This window comes from Pelodiscus sinensis, chromosome 15 (genome assembly GCF_049634645.1).
Source record: "Pelodiscus sinensis isolate JC-2024 chromosome 15, ASM4963464v1, whole genome shotgun sequence".
NCBI lineage: Eukaryota > Metazoa > Chordata > Testudines > Trionychidae > Pelodiscus > Pelodiscus sinensis.
Window position 1 is genome coordinate 20,930,397 of NC_134725.1, and position 21,948 is coordinate 20,952,344.

The following is a 21,948-nucleotide window of genomic DNA, read 5'->3' on the forward strand; positions in this document are numbered from 1 at the left end:
GACAGATTATATTGTTCCCTTGACGTTGCTTATGTTTGTTTTGCAGACAAAAGAACCTGAGGTCAGCCTGAATTACGTCTACTTATGAATTAAAGAACCACACTTTGTTCGGAGGCTTTAGATATTGTGTGCAAATCCAAAGAAGATATAAGAATAAAGTGGTTACAATTACCTGTCCCTAAAAAATTTCAACCCTGGTATATAAAAAATTTACTTAAAGTTCCCTAAATGAGAATGAGGGCAAATGAATCAAGGTACAAGTCTGTGATAGAACCATTCATTTGCCCAGCCAGAACGAGGATGCAAGCCACCGTGCAGCTCCTGCAAGTTAACGCCTCCAGCTTCCAGGTTGCAGTAGTGCTTGTTGTCTGCAGCATATCTGTCCTGAAAGAACTTTGGGTGGTGGGTCTGCATAGTTCATGGACCAGCTGGCAGCATACAGTATCACTGGAGCTGGTGAAATCATGGAGGTCCTTTTGCAATAAGGGGGCAAGAAGTATTGAATGAGAAGAGATGAAAGAGACCAACACAGATTTAATGGATGCTTTTCCCTTTCTTTTATTTCAAAGTGCTACCTCTGACCCCCTTACGTTTCCCCATTCCCAAAGAAAATACAAATAAAATATATTTTGAAAAGCAAAGCAAAGTAAAAGGACTTTTGCATTGTCCTTGACAATTAAATATAAGAGAGACAGAGACAAGCAGTTATAGCTTTCTGTAAATTACTTCATGTAATTAAATCCACTTCTCTAAATGACAAACCATTTAGCTGTTCTTTTAGAACAATGTAAGCAATGATCACCAACCACTTTTTTATGGTGCCTGATGCCATAAAAGTTGTTAGCGATGAAATTTCCTTTCTATCTCTTAATTTCAAATAAACCATTGTAATGAGACCCAATCACATCTACTTAGCAATCAACTACATATTCTGCTCGGAGACTGAAGCTATATTTACCTGTCATGACCTATCTGTAGTTTCTGTTCATCGGCTAATGACTAGACAGACGAGGTAAGGGTGACCTAAAAAGCAGTTTGTGTCCTCTTTACGTATATATAGAAGGCTTCACAAGTTTTTTTCCCAACAATTCTATTACTGATTGATTTTTTACTTTGGAAATATCAGGAATGCCAGTTAAAGTCTTCCTGGGTGTTGCCAGAGGCCTTGCTGGGAGTCTCAAGAGACAGATATTCTGAGGAAAGGATGCGCACATGGGAGCATTGAAGCTATAATAAGCAAATCCTTTCAAGTGTGCAGCTCACCAGCATACCTGCAAGTGTGCAGCTCACCAGTCTGATACTTTTCCAAGCTATTTAGATCCTTACATTCACCACTATGATACTGCTATGTGGGAACTATTTTTATTTTATGGATGAGGAAACAAACTTGTGGATGAGATTCAGACCTTGCTTATGCTAGAAATAATTTTTAAACAGATGCCGCCACTGTTTGAGTTGCACCACAGGTAGCACTGGGAGCATTCAGATAGACCAGATACTGGTGGCTGCTGACATCTTAACTCCCGTGCTTTCTTGAGCTACTCTAAGCAAGGTTTGATGCTTTCTCCATGTTCAAATGACAGGGATCAAGTGAAACGCTCTCTATGCTGGTGCTAGTGCTGATATTGCTGCTGAGGGGAGCAATGGTGGGAGGGAGGGGAATCCAATACTGCAGGCACAGCCTAACTGCCTGATCTGGATCCCTGTAAAGTCACTAGTCACATCTTGAAATCAGCTCCTAACAGTAAAATGGGGAATGGAATTCAAGTCTCCTGCTCCACAGTTCTGTTTCTCAATTGCTAGGTAATCCTCCCTCTCAGTGTACACCAGGCCAGATGCAGCACAGGGCCCAGAGGATGGGCAGGTGGTAGTTTAAAATTGGATTAGATATGGAGGGAGGGGCAATGTGCAGAGAAGCTCAAGAGGGCAGCTGCCCTCCCAAATGCCATGGGTGGGAAGGGCAAAGAGCCAGCTAGCAGCCAGTGGAGCCAGAGTCCCTAGGCATTGAGGGGGACTAGAAAGGCTGACTGCACCAGGGTCCGGACCACCGTACACACTGGCAGTAGTAGGAGAAGCAGAGCAACATGACCACAGCTTGCTGTGCTCTCCTGGCACATCACTTGGGGGTGGGAGCAGGACTGCCCTGCTCTCACTGGTAGAAAGTAGAGTGATATGGATGGTGAACAGCGTGAGCAAGGGTCGTGTTGGTCCACTTCTTCCACTGCTGCCGATAGGGGGGCAACCTACCCCTCTAGTCCCTAGGACAACATTGCTTGGGGAGGAGGTGGAGGAAGAGGCATGGTGTGAATGGAGCAAAGGCAGGGAGAGAAAAGGCCTGACGGTCGGGGTGGGGGGTGTTGTCCAGCCCTTCCCTGGGCTCGGGGGGAGTCACATGGCCGATAGCTCTTTGCATCTCTCCTTACTCATTGTCTCTGTTTGGGGGGGGATACTTAGAACCCCCACTTCCCATAAGAAGCCTCTCAAACGACAGGTAATTCAAAACTCCTTCCAATTCATGCTTTAAATTTTATTAAAAAACATTCCAAATTTTAATATGTTCTAACCTCAGAGTCCTGGCTAAATGAAAACTCAGATAACTATAGTGCGCCTCCTTAAATTTCCCTAGTAGTTTCCAGTGGATATAACTCCCTGCCACATACACACTCACACACTATTTGCCATGATATTTAGTATTACGGAAATCCGTTACCATTTGCTGCATTCCACAGAAGATGTGTCTGCATTTCAGCAATGGATAAAGTTGTCCCATCTCTCTATCTTGTAATTGCTTAAAGGTTTACAATGCACTTAAAGATATATCAGAAAAGCAAAGCCTCTCTTTCCAATGTACAGCAGGATTATCCACCACCAAGATTTCAAGAATCTTTAAAACCACTGGGTAAATTCTTTTAAAATAACAGCACTTTTTAGTAGTAGTCAGTTTTGAGTTGGAAAATAAACATACAGCATTTATTTACAATGAACGTTTTTCTCACTGCTACTGCTGTGCTTGGCCCCAGCTTCCCTGCACTTTGATGCAGAAAACAGAATACAAAGTGCATAACTAGGACTTAAAGCAAATTTTTAAATTAGTTCCTAACAGTGCAAACAGATTGCTATTGACTGAAATGAGCCTGATTTTAGGCCTTGGATTAGCCAACCTAATGACTAAATAGAGTATTGCCCATTTTGGTACTTTGAGCTGTGCCTCCCCAGTGATTCCACAAACAGCTGTGAGCTCTTGATACTTGCAGATTACTCAGAGAATAAGAGAAGACCATCTGTGTCTTCATAGTGTAGCAGCCCTCAGCGTGAACTAAGGACCACCAATAAAAATCCCACTGCGACAGGGTCCCTTTGCTCCATATCTTCAATAAGAGCTCTGAAGGCAATGGGACTGTTCACATGATTAAAAGTATACAGATTTGGTCTTTTGAGGTGTTGGAATCAGAGTATTCAGTACCTTTCAGGATCAATCCCTAAGTGCTTTTTCCTCTTCTTGGCACAAACTTGGGGAAATCAAGGTTGCAAACTCAGTCCACAATCCTGGACATTTCCAGGCAGCTTAACCAAAGCACAGCCTTTCTACTGCTAATAAGTGTCAAATTAATGGTGTAATTCTTAAAGCAATCACATATACATGTATAACAGATGCTGCCAACTAGTATTACGCCCGACATTTATATACTTACAACAACAAAATGACCAAAAAGTGGATTCAGATTTTGAAGCTCTAATAGAAAAAGAAATATTTTCTTAAAAGAGGCTTCCAGAATAGTTTTTCCATCTGTTTTGTTTTTAAGTGTTCAGGGAAAACAAACAACAGAATCTGCTAAATACAAAAGGTGAGGCCACCAAGAAACAAAGAATCAGATCTAATTTCACTATTCAACTATAGTGAAATGGGGGGGGGGTCTTAATTTATCAGCAATACAGAAAGGAGGGATAGGGAATAAGGTCTAAGCATAAAGCAAACTGTAAACAGAATTTTTGTCTGACCATTTTATCTGTTTGCACATATTACCGCCATGGAATAGAGAAATTATGGTGATACAAAGAGTCTTGCACCTGTAGGTCTTCTGTTCAAATCTACCTCAGGTCAGCTGTGACTGGACGTATCTGATGGTAATTTAATTAATGTAATTAATTAATGTGCATGTGAAGCTAAACTGATGAGCACTACAAAAAGTCTATAGTAATTTAAACAAGGAAGTAAACAAAAATGATAATTAAACTCATTTGGTGATCCCAGTCCAGAAAGAGCCTGTTAGAGAAAAGAAACTGCTCCCCCAGAAAAAAAGTTTGGCCAGGCCGCTCCTGCTATAGTGGGCTACAGTACTCCTTGAGAGAAACCGGCCGCACCCTTCTTGCTAACCATTGCCTTCAGAAAAAGGGAAGGTGTGAAAAGGGGAAAATAGCCTCAGACTCTCCTACCCGTCACCTTGGCGTAAGAACTGGTCGCATGAAACCTGCACAGTTATGGCCCAACCCCTGGGACACAGACCCCCCCACTTGGTGACCATTGGGCCATATATGGTAATATGCAAGCGCAGGGAAGTGATGTGCAGAATTGGGGATAAATACCCATGGCACAGTTCGCTCTAAGAGGTCTTCGCAACACACGTACCACCGTGCGTGTCCCTTCTCGTATATTTCCAAGCGCTGCCGGTCTGATCAACCAACCAGCCACCTCCCCTGACTCTCGGGCGTAACCAAGGCCTTCGCAACCGAACCGATATCTGTGAAATGTTCCGTGTGCTGTGTAAGTTGGTATGTATGATTTGATTTTTTCCTGTTGTATAAGCTTAGTGTTGTAGTTGTTTTTGGGTAGTACATAAGAGTTTGTAGTTATCACTGTTATTTAATTACTAGAAATCATAGGATAAATATAATAAATACTGTAAATTCATTATTAACACGGTCTATTAAAAATCTTAGAATAAATACTATACATTCACCACTGTCATAAATAAATATTTTTTATTTGATAAAACTGTCCACCTGGTTCTGTCCTTCCCCCCTTGGGTATTTATCATCAGACCTGTGATTCTCGCGACAGAGCCCTTATGACAACCTGCATTAACTACCATGCTAGTTCTGCAATCTCATGTCACAGGCCAGATTATAACTGGGACATGGAGATTAACTCCACATTCCCTTCCTCAACACTCACACTCATGGTTCAGCATCAGGAAGCCTACACTCTCATATGCCATACATAATCTAGTTCGTGAACATAGGTATTTCAGCTTCCTAGAAGGTCCCAGCCCAGCACGGCTCCTAAGCACTACATACACACAGAAGATGTTTAACGAAAACTCTTTCTTCAACCTCTTGTGATGTCTTGGGAAGCAGGAATAAAAGGGAAGGAAGAGGTGAAAAATGGTAATCTCCATGTTGAATGGCTGCTTCTTGTACAGAATCCCATTGTCACTACAACAGCACATAACAAACATATTCAATACAACATGCTCCTTCTCACTTGCCTGCCCACAGATCTTGGGGCTAGCTAACTTTTAACAGAGCCAACTCTTTTCTGCTAACTTTGTTTTTGGCACTGTGATGCAATAGCACTAAAGATCAGCACAACTCTGGCTGCATACCCAGTGCCACTGGGTCACAGAGCTTGGCACAACAGCAGCTGTATTAACAGCACTTAGTTCTGGGCACCTCATTTCCAGAAAGAAAATAGCAAGCTGGAAGGATTTCAGCAGAAAAAGAAAGCAACAAAGACAGTCACAAGAGTGGACAGAGAGATTTAGAAGGAAAAGTAAAAAGAAATATACACAGTTTGGCAAAGGGACAATTAAAGGGATAACAGAAAAAATGCCTGAGGAGTGAAATGGCCAAGCCGGGCGGGGGGAGGAGGAAGGGAATCTTTTATCCTTCTTATGGACTGGACCATCTGTATCCAGCTTTTGGGGAACAAAGTGTTGCTGTGAGAGGGTTCTAGCCCTGTGAAAATTTGCATTGCTTCGGATATCCCTGTGTGATTCCCAAAGACTTCGCCATCACCATTGAGAAAGCAACAATTCTGGCACAGTTGCCTTGAACCAACATGTTGATGCATCATCCCTGTTCCAAATACAGTAGCAAAAAAATTTCTATGGAAGGGAAGAGAAGAAAAGACAGAAGAACAGAACCCACAGCCATGTAAATATTTGGATAATTATCCTCGTGTCATACAAAATGCCCACAATGACCTGGTTTTTCTCTATATAGTTACTTTCTTTTTTAAATCACTTTCTACAGTGCTTTGGAAAAGACAGGTCATCTCTACCAGACCCCCTTCTCCATATTCCAAAGGTAAGCAAGAACAAAATCAGAGGTAAATAGGAATTTGGATGTTTTCTTTGTTGAAAAGAGAGTGAAGGATTAATTTAATTTCCTAAACAAACCTGGCACTCAAATCAGCTTACCATCTTGCACCTCTCTACAAGGATAAGCAGAGCACCTTAATTCTAATGCCCAATTTGACTTATTAAAGGAGGCTTCACAGAAAAGACGACAATTCAATAGCTTAGAACAGAGAAAGAATGAGTGAGAACAGGAAGCTTTGAGTAGACCGGCACCATCTTAAATAAAAACATATGTCAATACAATTACTGTTAGTCATAGTAAATTTACCAAATTAGGGAAAACCGCAGAATGGACCCTAAGATCCTAACCATGCCAAAAATGTAAGAAAATTTAGATCAAATGAAATATTTCTAGAATGGACTTGAAATATAACAGCCCTGAACTTGGAGGATATTAGACCTGCGTTTGAATTTAATGGCTATAAAAATGCATAGAAAAAGAAAGCAGGGTTATAAAAAAAAAAAGCATAATTGAATGTAAATTTCAAAAGGCTTGTGCTAAGGGAGAAATAGTTTTACTTGTTACACCTGAAAGCACAGTTCATCCAATCAAGCCATTATTCATTAACAAACAGGAAGAATACAGATGATATCTACAATAAGCACTTATCTCTCTAGCCTTAAACACTGATGTGCACCGCATTGAGAATACACTGAACTCTGAACCTGACTTGCTCCAAAAGGCTAACTGTGCTTTCATGGGTCACTCATCTCAGGTTTTACTCTCTCCACAGAACAGACTGTTACTGTAACTACAGAGAAATAGAAGAGACTAGTAACAGGCCCATAGGCAGGGGGATGTGAAGGGTGTAAAAGCACCCCATCATGACTCACTACAAATGAGTATGCAGTCCTGTCCAGGGAAACTGCTCCACATGTGTGATTAAACTTCATTTTCCACAGATACGTGCAGTTTGCACTTGAAATCTGCTTTCTGTGAATATTTGTGCCAGTAAAACTCTTTGTTCAGATGTTTGTAGAAAATGAATGGAAAAGGTGTGTAATTACAGCCAGAGCCAGTTCTCTTTTACTCGTCTTTTTCAGTCTAACAATATTAGTGCTGCAGGGGTGTTTTTCTTCTGAGCACCCCAGAACCCCATGGAAGCAGCAGCAGCATGTGACTGGCTTCCTCAGATAAAATAGTCCTAGATATTCCTTGTTGTACCGTGTGTATTTCAAGCCACCGACAAAACTCATCTGAGGAAATGAAAGCTCATGATACTATATTTGTTAGTCTCTAAAGTGCTAAAGGTTTGCTCATCATTTTATTAAGCTGCAATAAGCAATAAATGACCTGCCAGCCCCTTCTGTGTTTCTTTTACTCCTGGAGGAATTCTGTGCCAAAAAATTAAAAAATTCTGTACTATAAAATTAAAATTCTATCCATAATATTTTAAAATTTGGTAAAATTATGCATCACCCTCCCATCTAATAGTAATGTAACTAGTATTCACCCTTTATTTCTAGTTATTAGTCAACAAATATATGTAGTCATATGCTCCGTGTTACCTCATAGGCAACTGAAGAGCAAGTGAGGGCTGAGGATTCAAACTCATAATTTGAACTGACTACTGATTATCCCCAGAAAGGTCAGTAGTAAACAGTTCATAGACTATATTTTATTAGGAAATTTTTTCAGTCCAAAAATTTGACCAGTTCTAATCACATTTATAAAGTCCTTCTGTCCTTTACATCACTCTGGCAATATAAAGGAGCCTTAACATTTTTTATACTCCCAGAGGAATTCACTAAGAACAATGGGAACAATTCACTAATCTGGCAGGCTGTTATATTCTGCTCTGCCTGAGTGGACAGAGCCTGCCCCACACCTACCTCCTTAGAAACACCCTAACACCCTGTCTCTCCACACAAAGCATGCTGCAAGCACAGAATGTCTCTCTCTCTCTCTCACACACACACACTCTCTCTCTCTCTCTCTCTCTCTCTCACACACACACACACACACACACAAAAAAGCATGCCTGCCCAGTCTCTCCCGCCCTGGCAATGATTTTACATCCCTATCAGTCGCTTTGGGCACCCAGACCAATCCTTCCTGCTCTGCTGAGGAGAAATTAATGTCTAGCTATCCTTTTTACTTCTCTAGATGAAGTAATTTTTCTGCAGGGAAGCAAAGAAATCTACAAAGGCTATGAATTCTGTACATTTGCAGTGATATACAATAGTCTCAGGAGTACTCTCTTCACTTCTAAGCACACGCAGTGGTTCAGACAAGGGGTTTTGAGGCCATCTTCTTCATGTTTGTGGCATTCAGAGTGACAATCACAGCTAAACCACCACTACCAGACTGTATTAATTCATTGCCTGGTTTCAAATGCATAAGTGAACTATAAGTGGCACAGGAAAGGAGGGACCAACCCTTTCTTCTGTCTCTATTTCCATTTCTTAAATCGTCTAGTACTCTCCTCAGTCTTAATTCACTGTTTGGCAGGCTGCAGAAGGACTTGATTCATGATGTGTACACTGGTGTCACATTTGCCAACTCTCCTCGAATATACATTAACAACCTTGCATTCCCTAGTTTTAGGCACCACGAAAGATGGCTGAGTTGGATCACAGCTTAATATTCATACTGTGTATGTGTGTGTCACTTCCTGTGTGATTCTGCAGCAGATGCAGAATTACAAGGTAGTTTGTTCCTTCCTAAACAAATTGCCTCTCTGTTCACCTGTTTTTTAGTTTTCACCAGTGGAATTTCCTGCCACCTGTGTCTACTCACTTAACTAGATTCCATGTAGGAGATATTACAGCACTTTGTACAATTATTTAAATAGACATTTAAACAACTTCCACTCAGCAGAAATAAGACAAAAGCCTAATTAGGTCACAGTCACTTCAGAGGAGATAGAATTCACCTACCTGTTTGGTTATCTTCAAGGGGTGTTTCTTCTTCACCCTCTCTTTGCCTCGTTCAGTCTCCCTTTCAGAGCTCCCAGCATCATTATTATGGCCATTTTCACTAGGCTCAGTGGACACATAGTTTTCAGATTCTCGGGGTTTCTTTCCTGGATGCCTCTCCCACTTCTCCTTTCGCTCCTGAGGCTTTAATGACATGTCCTTCTGTGGAGAGGAAAAAAAATTAAGAGCAAAACCTTTAAGCTCTTCCAGTAAGCACTAGAATGTATTACATGTCTACAGCATCTAACAGAAGTGTCTACCTGCCATTAGGTTCTAAAGCAATTTAAATGTTCAATAAAAAATAACATAGGTCTTGTTTCTAAGAGAGAAGCTGAAAATGAGCAATATATTAGTAGGCAATACAAACAAAAATTAGATTTTGAGTGGGATGAATTTTCTCCAGGCTTTGTGGGTAACAACTTCAGAGAACTAGTCATGACAACAAGTTCATGTCTGACTAATAGAAAAGCCACATTTCACTCATAAGCACCCAAACACCAAAACATCTCAGAAGCAAGCTCTGTAAGGTTTTCTCACCATTACTGGTTATGTATCATACCTAGTGACATAGTAATTTGTAAACTGAGTAAGACATAGGGATTATGATTCAGAAAAGTATCCCTGCTGGGCAAAGAACTTTACTAAATATATATGCACTTACCTGAACAGGGATGCTTAAATCAAAAGGATTTAAACATGTGGTTCTAGTAAAAGTTTGTAAGTGCCCTCCTGAATCAGGGCCAGAATGCATACCTTGAAGGTAAAATATTGAAGACATTGGTGGAGTGTGTAGTAAAACAAAGTCAACAGAGATAGAGAGAGCAAAGAAAAAGATACATCATTCAATTATGTTCTTCACAAACATACAGTAAAGTTAAAGAAAAAGGTACTTTATTACATTCTTTGAAGTTGACTACTGGAAAAACTATGCAAAGCACACGTGGCAAAATAGACTGCAATGAACTGGCTATTATAAGAAACAACATACAAAAATATTCAATAGTTGTGGTCAGGGTTCCTGTAAGGTGCACGCTTGCGTGGGTATACACCAAGAATTTCATTCCCATCCACCCCCTCAGCAGAGCTGCACAACTGTTGCCTCAGCTGCCCCTGGGGGCGGGGTGGCATGCAGGGTGACTGCCCACCACAGGAGCAGCTGGTCAATCACCATGCAGTCTGCATGGCTGCAGCTTCCTGCTGTGTATCTCTGCACCTGGGAGCAGCAGGGGCTGCCCTCTGTGGCAGTTGTTGGGGCCAGGACCACAGTACTAAAAATAGCACCGCAGCCACAGCGAGTCCCGGTACATGCGGCATGCTGCTCCGTGTGCTGGGACTGGAGCCAGGCCAGGTGCAGCTGCTCCTGGACTGGGGCTGAAGTACTAAAAATAGCACTGAGGCCCTGACTCCAGTCCCAACACACAGGGCAGCCATCTGCCATTCTGCCCTGCCTGGCAGGTGTAAGTGTCAGGAAGGCAGAAGATAAGGGAAGGGGCAGGAGGAGAACTAAGGGGAAGGGGGGATGAAGAGAGGAAGGGGTTTATGCTGAGGGGAGAAGAGGGGGCCAGGGCAGAAGAAAGGGGCAGGCACCAAAGGGCAGGGTGGAGGAAAGACAAATGCCAGTGGGCCAAGAGGAGACAATGAGGCGAAAGGGCAGGAGGAGCAGGGGTGGAAGGGAATGGGAAGGTATCTGTGGGAGTTGGGGAGGGGAAGGGGCAGGGTGATGCAGGAAGAGAAGGGAGGGGCAATGTGAAGGAAGAGGAGGTGGAGGAGTGGGTGACAGAAGAAGAGGGGTTGAAAGGAGGGATGGGCATGAGGAAGGCACGGGATGGAATAAGTCGTGTCATGTGAGGGTGAGGAGGGGTATGAAGAGAAATGGGGCAGAGGGTGGTGAGGGGGTGGGCACCAGGGAGGAAGAGGGCAAGGTGGCAGGTGTTGGGAGGGTAGGGGCAGTGAGGAAAGGGGAGAGGCACCAGGAGGGTGCAGGGGGTAAGGTAAGGTGCAGGTGCCAAGGGCATTGTGGGGATGAAGCAGAAGGGCAGACCTGGGGAGGCGAGGGGAAGGGAGGAAAACGGAGGGGAAGGATGGGCACCAGAGGGCAGAGAGAGGCAGGGCAGATGGGTAGAGGGAGGTGTTAGCAGAGGGGATGGGGAAGAGGGGTCGACATGGGGGAGAAGGGCAGGAGCAGGCGTCAGAGAGGATGGGGATGTGAGGCAAGTCCCAGGAGGGCTGAGGAGAGTGAGAAAGGCAGGAGCCAGGACAGCAGAGGAGGATGAGAGGTGGGGATAAGCAGCAGCAGGCTCCAGGGGAGTAGATGGGGCAAAGGAAGGATGGGAGACATAGCAGCAGAAGGGAAAAGGGAGAGATTTATAACTTGGGTACCATAGTGGCACACATCTGAACAAGCACACATGACTTCAATATTAGTGCACAAGACAAAACTCACTCAGCTCATGGAAGGAAAATCTTAGAGGGAACACTAATTGTGGTTATGTAATTCTAAATAGTCAGATTTAGATTTTTACCATACCTTTTATTATACCATCCAAGAGCCAAAACTAACCCTTTCAAGTGCTTTGCAGACTCACTGTCCCTATACATTTTTCACATAAACTAATGGAATCAAATTAAAAGATGCATTAAAATTTCTACTGATTATTCCTAAGTTTATCAAATTCTGAGAGAGAAACTTTTATTTTTTTAAATTTGCAGACCATATCCTCTGACTCAGTCACAACCATTTCATCAACATTCATATCCCGTGTGAAGGGAGTTCACAATAGCACCTATTCATCTTGACCTACACTTATCTTCAATGCGCAAGAGTTACATCAGCTTCCTATCCCTGGAAACTCAAAGCATCCTACCAAAAGATGAGCTGAGTATTGGGAGAAAATTCCCTGGTTCCTGCTCTATGCTATTTTCCCCTCTTAATTTGAACATTGGGCTTCTTAGTATGCATCCTTCTGTTTCCATTTCAAATCATTCACCACTTATAGTTTTCTTTCCTTCTGAAGTTAAATGATGCACTGACATTCTAGTGAGATGCATAAACATATGAGTTTGTATCTGGTTCATAACAATAACAAGTGTGGGGGAGGGCAGGAGGACAACTAATTTTCCATACTCAACTATATCGACATTCAATGGTTATGCACACAGGCAAGAAACTGTATAGTTTAGCACAGGATTGTTTAAGGCAGCGTTTCCCAACCGCCGGCCTGCAGACAAGTGGCGGGCCATGAACCGCTTGGTTACCAGGACACAGTGGCTCTGGGGGTCGGGACTGGAGTCCACGGCTCAGCACCTCCCACCATGGCTGTGAGGAGAGACACATCTTGCCCCGCCTCTCAGCCAGCCAGCACTGAGCAGGGGCAGGATCTCCTCCCAGATGCAGAAGAGTGGTTCATTACACGGCGAGAGGGACGCATGAAGCCTGGCATGGCAGCTTTAGAGAAGCTGCGACCCGGGCAGCAGCACTCAGCTGGCAGCTGGGAGGCAGTGCAGGGCTATGTGAGGGGGGTGGGGCAGGGCAGGCCCTCGGAGCTCGAGGGCCAGGCTAATGCTGGGGAGCTGTAGGGGTGGGAGGCTGGCACTGAGAGTTCTGGGGGTGAAGCTAATACTTGCGGACTCTGGGGACAGGGCTAATACTGGGGAGCTCTAAGGGGTGGGGGCTCTAAGAGGCAGAGGGCTGACACTGGGGCATCTGGGCTGGGGAACTGGTATGGGGGTCTCTGGGAGAGGAGCTAGTAGTGGCAGGCGATGGGAGCAGGGCTAGCACTGGGGTCAGCTCTGGGGGGACTGGGTGCTGTGGGGCTTTGGAAACAGGAGGCTAACACAGGGAGGTCTGGTGGTGGTTGGGCTCTAAAGGGCATGGGGCTGGCAATAAGGCATTTGGGATGGGGGCTGGTACTGGGGTTCTCTGAAGGGAAGCTGACACGGGGGGTTAGGTGCAGGGGACTTTGGGGTCAGTGGCTGGCACTGGATGGTAGTGGAGGAGTGGGGGGCTCTTGGAGTTAGGGCTGGCACTGGAAGGTCACAGTTGCCACCCGCCATGTGGCAACTGCCAGAGCTGAAGCTGGCTGTTCGTGGTGGCTCTGGGGGCCAGGTCTTTCGGCAGATTGGTAACATTTTGTGTGTACAATTCCATATTTGTTGTTTGCATAATGATATGCAAATATGCAAATAAAATAATATTAGTCAGCCAAAGATTTGTGAACTGTTATAAAAAAAGTTGGGAACCATTGGTTTAAGGGGCTAGCAGCATCTCCTCAACACATACACACATGCAACCCCACTAAGGAGCAAGTATAAAAAAAATCAGCAATGTCCCCTAGACGTGCAGTGCAAAAATAGACTATGCTGTTGACTGTTAAACCTGTCAGTATGAAGAGAGCACCAGGAAAATGGTGGTTCTCTGTAAATGCTAAAATTAGAACTTCAACTCAGGATTTCAGTTTCAATATCTCTCTCTAAAGCAACTGTTTGTAGTGCCCCTTATAGAAAGTCACACCCTCCTACTTGCTGGGATGTTTTTAAGACAAATTGACTGTTTAAGTTCTGATAACTAATCAGAAAGTATTGTAACTGGAACTTTCATTGCCCTGGCTAATCACCTGATGCTCAAATAGCCATGTAAAATATTAGAAACAAAAGCCACTGGAAACTTGTCTGGTTCAGCTTTTCATGTGAATTTATGGGGAGATTTTTCTAAGGCACTTTTGAAAAATTAGTACCTTTGAAATATTTCCCAAAATGTTCAGTTTGTATTCACTGACAAATTCTATTAGTTTTACAAAACTTACCCATACACTCAGACTGGTGAAAGGTTTCATGTGAAACTTACTGCTTGGAAATTCATAATTTTGTTCTGAGTAAAAGCGAAATTAATTCAGGGGATGCCATCACCACTGGATCAAGGCCAAAAAATATAATACATTTGCTTCTAGTACCCCTAACACCAAAGTTCTTTAGAAAAGTTAATAAATTAATATGCACAACACAGTGTGAGTTAGGTTTGTATGTGTGTTTTCCTCATAAGGTAACTGATTCATAGAGGTCTCAGCACACACAAGGCAGAGCCAAAGGAAGATCTCAAATATGTCAGCCATAAGCCATGATTTCAAGCCCATTCTCTCTCTCAAAGAACATTTGTACATAACTAGGGAAGTGTAACTGTATGCAAAGGATTGTGTGATTTGGTCACAGGACGATTTTCAGCTATTATGTGCTGCAAGAGAAGCGATATGGGGTTGGAGACTGTGGGCGAGGGGACAGGTGACCATGGGGAGACCAGAGAGACCCATCTCTGCTACCTCACAGCATCTCTGCATCCCAGTTTACCAGCCCACAATGAGGAGGAGTCTCTGAACCTCACAGCACAACTGTTATCCTCTCCTGATCACCACACTGGAGAGAGCTGAAGGGTATCCTCTCTTCCTCCCTCTTATGGCGGGAGAGCAGATAGCCACACCAGGCATCTAGGCAAGGTGAAGAGGAGGGTGGCTCTGCACTCCCAGAAAGGGTGGGACTTGGGTGGAAGGAGTGGAGCCAGAGCAGTGGGTCCTCAGTGCCACTTGGAGCATTCTGTGCCATGGCCCCTACCCCCTCGCACCTCTAGAGTTGGCACAGCGCTCCCCACTTGCTGCCTCTATCAGATAGAGGGTGGGGAAGAGAGGGTACTTCAAAGTGGCAGCACCGCATGGGGCCCATACCTGGGCTCTGTGTGGTGCTGTTGCTTTGAAATGCTGTGGTGGCATTTCAAAGGGGCAGTGCCGCATACCTGATCCCATTTTTACGGAAATACCACACAGAGCCCAGGGTTAGCTGGGGATTGCTGACCCTGGACTCCACGTGGCATTACAAAGCAGCAGCGCAGCATGGAACGCAAGGTCATTGGGGGACTCTGAGTCCTCCGCTGCCTCCTGGCTGCAAGAGGGTATTTCCACTTTGAAATGCATGGGCCCCCGCTGGGGACTCTCATACATTTTAAAGCTGGCACTTGCTGTACAGCCCAGGGCCAGCAGGAATCCCCTTCACTCCGAGCTCCATGTGGGTGTTTCCGCTTTAAAATGCACAAGAGCCCTCAGGGCTACAAATATCCTTCAAATGAGAGAACTCACTGATTGCAGAAGAAGTAAAAACAACAGAGGCAGGAGGAAAATCATCCAATACGCTGGGGTAGAGAAGATGGAGTGATATCTAGTTTTAACTATATAGAAATGCACTTATCTTCCAAACAGCATTTAACATTACTAGGGCTTAGTCTGCCCTACAAAGTATTGACAGCATGGCTATGGTGTCTAGGAGAGAAAAAAAAACAGCTTTTCTAGAGGCAGCGCTAATATTGTTGGGGGGAGGTGGTGAAGATAGGCTAGCAGAAGAATTCCATCTGCCTGTAACTGGGGTGCTTTGGCTCTGTCCGAGCCTCAGTGCACAGTCACCCAGAGATCCTGGATTCAGTAACCATCAGTGCAGTTTATTCACAAGAATGTTCCCACCACCCTTTTGGCATTATATGTATACCGTCACCATACACAGGCAGAAGGGACAGAAGAGTGGCTTCTCTGCTTTACTCTTGGCTTACTTCCCTGAGGCTTTTATGTAGCCCCAGGCTAATTAGGTAGCATCTGTCCTGCATCCCCAGTTAGGGCCAGGTTATCTCCACTCGGCTATAATTTGTTCTTCTAATGAGGTCTGGGCATGACAGAGATCTGGATCTGCAAGCCTTTGCCCAGCACCCTGTCACACTGCCAGCTTTCACTGCATCTACATGAGGAAGCTGTCAAGATCAATATACTGGCAAGGTTCTATTTCTTAGAAAAAGCCGTTGCTTTCATGCATGACAGTTATAGTCCAGAATGATTCACCTAATGCTGAGGTAGAGATGGGAGAAGGTTGCAAGTCTTAAAAAGCAAAGCCAATAGCTAATTTATTCCCCTATTGTCAGAATGCCCCCACAGCTCCTAACTGTATGATTCCTAAACTTTTTGGCAGCACATCTCCATTTTGAGACTTATGTATTCCCATGATCCCATATCAACATCATGAGCTACAGCCTGAATCAAATGCTATGCCTTTACAGACCTCCAACAAAAACACACGATTTACAAAATAGTCTCCTCTATGTTTCATGACCTCATACACATAGTTCACACCATTTTGTAGAGCAGGTTTGAATGTGTTTGGATTTGGGCTGTCTATTCAGTAGGGATCCTAATGCACTTGCTGATGACATGATCCCTCTTAAATCTGAGACCCACTATATGGGAACCACTTCTTTAATAAATCATGTAGACGCATATATTAAAAGGAGAGGAGCTGGAAGGATCTCTCTTCACCATTATCTCCCAGACTTGGGCTAAGGATCATGGAGCACATGCTCCAGTGGTCAAAGAAGAGTGATTACTTGAGAAAAAGGTGAAAAACTGCTCTCTTTTATGACAGAGCCTCTCTGTGTCTATATAGTGTTCCGATAGCACAGTAGACCACAGAGCAAAGGACTGGTCAACCAACCCCAAGTGCCAAACACCCTACTTCTAAGGTTGTTGTTCAACTAGCCAGTTATGTCTGTATTGAAAAATGCAGTGGAAAATGACTGGTTCCCAGATATTAATTATATGTTTCTGTCTAAGGTATTTCTAACACTGCTACTTCTGTGGAAAGGTAGCTCTTGTATTACAATAACACTGCATGTTATTCATTATTGTTATGAATTGGTATTTATGAGTTTTCTAAGTGCACAGAGCACTTTACAGATGCATAGTAGATCAGGTCCCCACCAAGAGAAGTTTACAATCCATTTCAGACGGATCAGAGTAATACAGGAGCTATCCATTCAAATGAAAAATATTGGCAAGAAGATTTACATGAGGCTATATGAAAGAAGAGCCTTTGGCAGACAAGATGTGAGAGATTTTTCGACGAACAGCTGGTGGCATAAAAAATGATGTGAAGCCAACAGAGAAAGGAGATGAAGGAAATAATAAGTTCAAGCCAGTGGGAGGAATGTAGGATATGAGGAGGAGGTTACTGGAGCACAGATTTAAGCTGGACTGTGATGATTATTCAGAGCCTTGAAGGTGAGGAATATGAGCTGCAGTTTTCTGTGATAAAAAAGAAAACAAATGAAGAGCATGAAAATGGAAGTCAGTTTTTCGAGCCGTGAGAAAGGAAGAGATTTTTCAAAGACCTGCTTCAGAGAGACTGCAAAGGTAGAGAAATCAGTGAGGAGAAGGTGAATACAATAATTAAAATATGACCAAGGCAGGGAGATAAGCATAGCAACAGCTTATTGAAAAGCTGATCTGTCTGCCAGGCCAGCAGTGAGCACTTAAGAATCACAAAGCCCAAAACCCAATCAGGGCAATTTGGGAGGCAAGCTGTTGGAATCTCGACAATGTTCAAGGAGAAGGAAGTTCTCTCCTTTCCTTTAATATAACACACACTTGTTTGTTTTTACTTTCCCACCCTCACTTCTCCCCTACTGATAGAAATGTAGCCATGTTAGTCTGGGGTAGCTGAAGCAAAATGCAGGACAATGTAGCACTTTAAAGACTAACAAGATGGTTTATTAGATGATGAGCTTTCGTGGGCCAGACCCACTTCCTCAGATCAAATAGTGGAAGAAAGTAGTCACAACCATATATACCAAAGGATACAATTAAAAAAAATGAACAAATATGAAAAGGACAAATCACATTGCAGAACAGGAGGGGATACGGGGGGGGGGGAGGAAGGAAGGTAAGTGTCTGTGAATTGATGATATTAGAGGTAGGGAGAGTGGGATGTTTGTGAGTTAATGGTATTAGAGGTGATAATTGGGGAAACTATCTTGGTAATGGGTGAGATAGTTCAAGTGTTTGTTGAGTCCTTTTTAGAAAGTGTCGAATTTTAACATGAATGACAGTTCAGAGGATTCCCTTTCAAGTGCAGATGTAAAAGGTCTTTGTAGCAGAATGCAGGTGGTTAAGTCATTGAGAGAGTATGGCCCATGAAAGCTCATCATCTAATAAACCATCTTGTTAGTCTTTAAAGTGCTACATTGTCCTGCATTTTGCTTCAGTTGGGAGCCACATCAGTGAGGGTTGGGGGCTTTTGAGGAGTTTTTTTTGCTTCGCACTTGTGTGGTCCTCAGCTTATTTTTCTGTGGATCAATGGCCCCCGATCCAAAAAAGGTTCCCCATCCCTGCCATAAATAAATAAATAAAAAAAACAGGACTATGTAGCACTTTAAAGACTAACAAGATGGTTTATTAGGTGATGAGCTTTCGTGGGCCAGACCCACTTCCTCAGATCAAATAGTGGAAGAAAAGTGTCACAACCATATATACCAAAGGATACAATTTAAAAAAATGAACACATAATTGTATCCTTTGGTATATATGGTTGTGACAATTTTCTTCCACTATTTGATCTTGTTACTCTTTAAAATGCTACATAGTCCTGTTTTTTGTTTGTTACATCAGACTAACACGGCTACATTTCTATCACTATAAATAAACAAAACACTGAAACCTTTTTTGACATAAATTAATATTTTACTTTATTTAAAATGAAGTTTGATGAACTAACATGAGAAAGTTAAAACACTTAATCTGTTTAATAATTTAAATTAAACCATTCTCCCTAGCTGCAGCACTAGCAAAACGGCTTGGGCATCATTATATAATTAACAGTAAATTTCCATTAGCAAATGGTGATCCATGGAAAGATCTGCATTGAGTCAGGTGGTCCATGGACCAAAAAGTTTGAGAACCACTTTCCTTAGCCTTATGAGTAGGGATGTAATAGTGTAGTCGATTAGCCAATTAACCGATAATCAAAAGCTTATAGATTAATGCTATAGAATACACATATTTCCTCTCCCCTCCTGACAGTAAATTTTTAGCAGGCTGGCCACCAGCCTGGCTCAGTCCTGGCTTGTGCTGGGTCCAGGACCTATCCCTGCTGTGGCTCTGCATTTAAAGTGAATTAGGAGCCAGGCAGGCAGGCAGCCCATCCCAGTTCCAGCTCCCACTAGGTCTGGGAGCTCAGGCCACTCCCCTGGACAGGGACTGCTGCCCCCCCCACACTCATGGCTTTTGTATCAGAGACAGCAGCACAGAGTGACAGGCAGCAGTTCTGCGAGGGAAACTGGTTTTTAAACCGGCTCCCCTCATGGATCAGCTCCTGCCTAGCTGCTGTCCCCACCCCTGGGGACCATAGAATAGTTGAGTAATTGATAAGAATTCATGAGGTTAATTGACCAATATTTAACATACCTATTTATCAGGACAATACCTTTACATTTTTTCAGAATTAATCCTGCTCACACTGAAGATACACCAAGAAGATGCAGCAGCTGTGAAGGCAATTTTCACCTATGAAAATGATACCTTCCAGGCAAAATATCTTCAAGATTACATAGTTTAAGTAGTACAATACAGCAATTCAATACACTTTTATTTTATAACTGGCCTGAACTCATAATGATTATTACAATTGTGCACATGTCCCCGAATTAATCCCATACAGATTCTTATACCACACACGTAACCTTAATAGTTCATTAATCATGTGACTGGCATTTGTCACAAATGCTTAACTTCCCCTCCCTCCTTGCTAAAGTAGCATCATTTGTGGCATTACCTAGTCTCTGAAACTAGGAGAATATTTTCTTTTAAATACATTAACATTTGTGGAAGGGTAAAAGTCAATCCCCTCTCTGCAGCAGCAACTGTATTTGTGGTATTTCTGCTTCTGTGTGTGCACAAACGTGAATTTTTGCCCATATTTTGATACAATGTTAAAATTACCCACTGTTGGATTTTTCAGGCATCTCATTGTTTTCTGCCACATTCCTCAATACAAGAAACAGTTTCTCATAAAGCAGGGAGGGGGGTTATTTTTTCTTCTTTTTGATTCCCTGCAGAATTTCAGAGCCTGTGAATGCCTTACTGTGAGGAATTACACACATATTTCCTGCTACCTACTGACAAGCACACCATACAGCTATTAAAACTCCCACAGGTGCTCACTGTCCATCAGAAAGGAAATGATCCCATTTTAAGCTATCAGTAATTCCTCTAGTGATGGCAGTAAATGCCCGACGAGCACTCACAGAATTACTGTCAGTGAAAAGTGTGTCAGAGAGCAAGAGAGCTTAAATGATTGAAGGGAAGCCAGAGCACCATTTTCTGGTAGATGAAATGAGGCATATTGCTAGACCAGCCTGCCCAGCTTTCACAGTGTATAGTGCTGACAGAGATCTCCATTCACCAGCACCACAAGGCCAACCCCGCTCAGTTTCCACAATTCATAAAAGCATGTTTGGGACAGTGCTGCTTCCTGCCAGTACCGTGAGATCAGCCTGCCTGGTTTATGTGGCATACAAAGAATGCACAGAGGAACTTACGTTTGTTTGACAATGCCTGTTTCAACTCATAGCTGCCCTGACACTTCATACGAACTCAGAGAATGAACAGAGTGCTCCCTAGAACTCTCACTGATGAGAGAACGTGGGGTTTTATTCCTGAGTGAATCCAGCCCTCATGAAAATTGCCATGTCAGAAGCCTTGAAGGATTATTCCACAAGGTAGGTAGAGACATGACAGCAGCACTTGTGTCCACAGTGTCCTCTTAACCTACCTCAAAGGGGCCACATTGAGCAACAAAACAGTACAGTAGTTCATTTTCAGGCCAGGGTACCAATTATGATAATGGCCTTGCCCGATGTTCCCTTTTAATTTTTTTCATCCGTGTGTAGAGTAAATTTTGTTATGTGCACCAAGGCATGTGCTGATATGCACCGTCACTAGAAAAAAATGCGGCTGTGGGAGGCTGTGGGTACTTTTCAAATCAGTTGTGTGATGGAAGTTGGATTTCTCCTGGGTGGTTTCCCAACTGCTTAGCTTACAGGGAATACTAGTCTTCTCTATTGAAAACAGACAGAAGCCAACAACTCATATCATGCAGGCCCACTGATTATCATATGATAACTTATTATCCTTACCCACCATGCAATCTAAATACCAGGCTCTATATAGTCCATTATCAACACTTTTGAGCCACTATCCATTCTTCTCCTCTGTCCCTCACCACTCATCTCCACTCTATATATTATTAACACTTTGTGCTCTACAGCACCTTTTAGCAGGGGATCTCTCAGTATTTTACAAGCAGTATAAGCCTCAGAGAGCCCATATGGTATTCTGATTTTATAGACAAGGAACCAGGACCACGGAGGTGAAAAGGCTTGCTCAAGGACAGGAATAGAACTCAGGAATCCTTCTGTGATGGATAGGAGCAGAGCCGGCCCAACCTACAAGCTGACCGGGCTACCACCTGCGTCACCCCATTACAGGGGAGGCTGCCAGACTGGGCGGGGGCAGGGCCGCCTATGCTCCGGTGTCCTGGGGGCGGGGCTGTGCATGCCCCGGTGTCCCGGGGATGGGGCTGTGCATGTGCTAGGTACCCGGAGATGCCATGCGTCCAGGGGCAGGGCCGTGCAGGCGTTGCACTCCCGGGGGCGGCGCCACGCTCCTGTGGCTTAGGGCGCACGAATGGCTCAGGCCGGCCCTGATAGGAAGAGTGCTGACTTGCACTTGGTAAATAAAGGATTCTAATGAGGGTGTTGGCAGGAAGGCAGAAGAACCAACGAGATACAGTGCTGAAATTTAAATTGCAAATATAC

General features: G+C 43.6%; 1 protein-coding gene across 11 annotated transcripts in view; it reads right to left on the reverse strand.

The window, feature by feature from the left end:
- FBRSL1 (fibrosin like 1) overlaps window positions 1-21,948 on the reverse strand; it is a 1,065,261-nt gene that overhangs the window by 758,325 nt on the left and 284,988 nt on the right. For 10 of the 11 annotated variants that reach the window (XM_075898371.1, XM_075898366.1, XM_075898368.1 and 7 more), the window contains exon 2: window positions 9,240-9,440. In XM_075898371.1, coding sequence (XP_075754486.1) covers window positions 9,240-9,440 — 201 coding nt within the window. Of the gene's footprint in view, window positions 1-9,239; window positions 9,441-9,939; window positions 10,088-21,948 lie in introns of those variants that run through there. The other variant, XM_075898374.1, reaches the window with a different exon arrangement.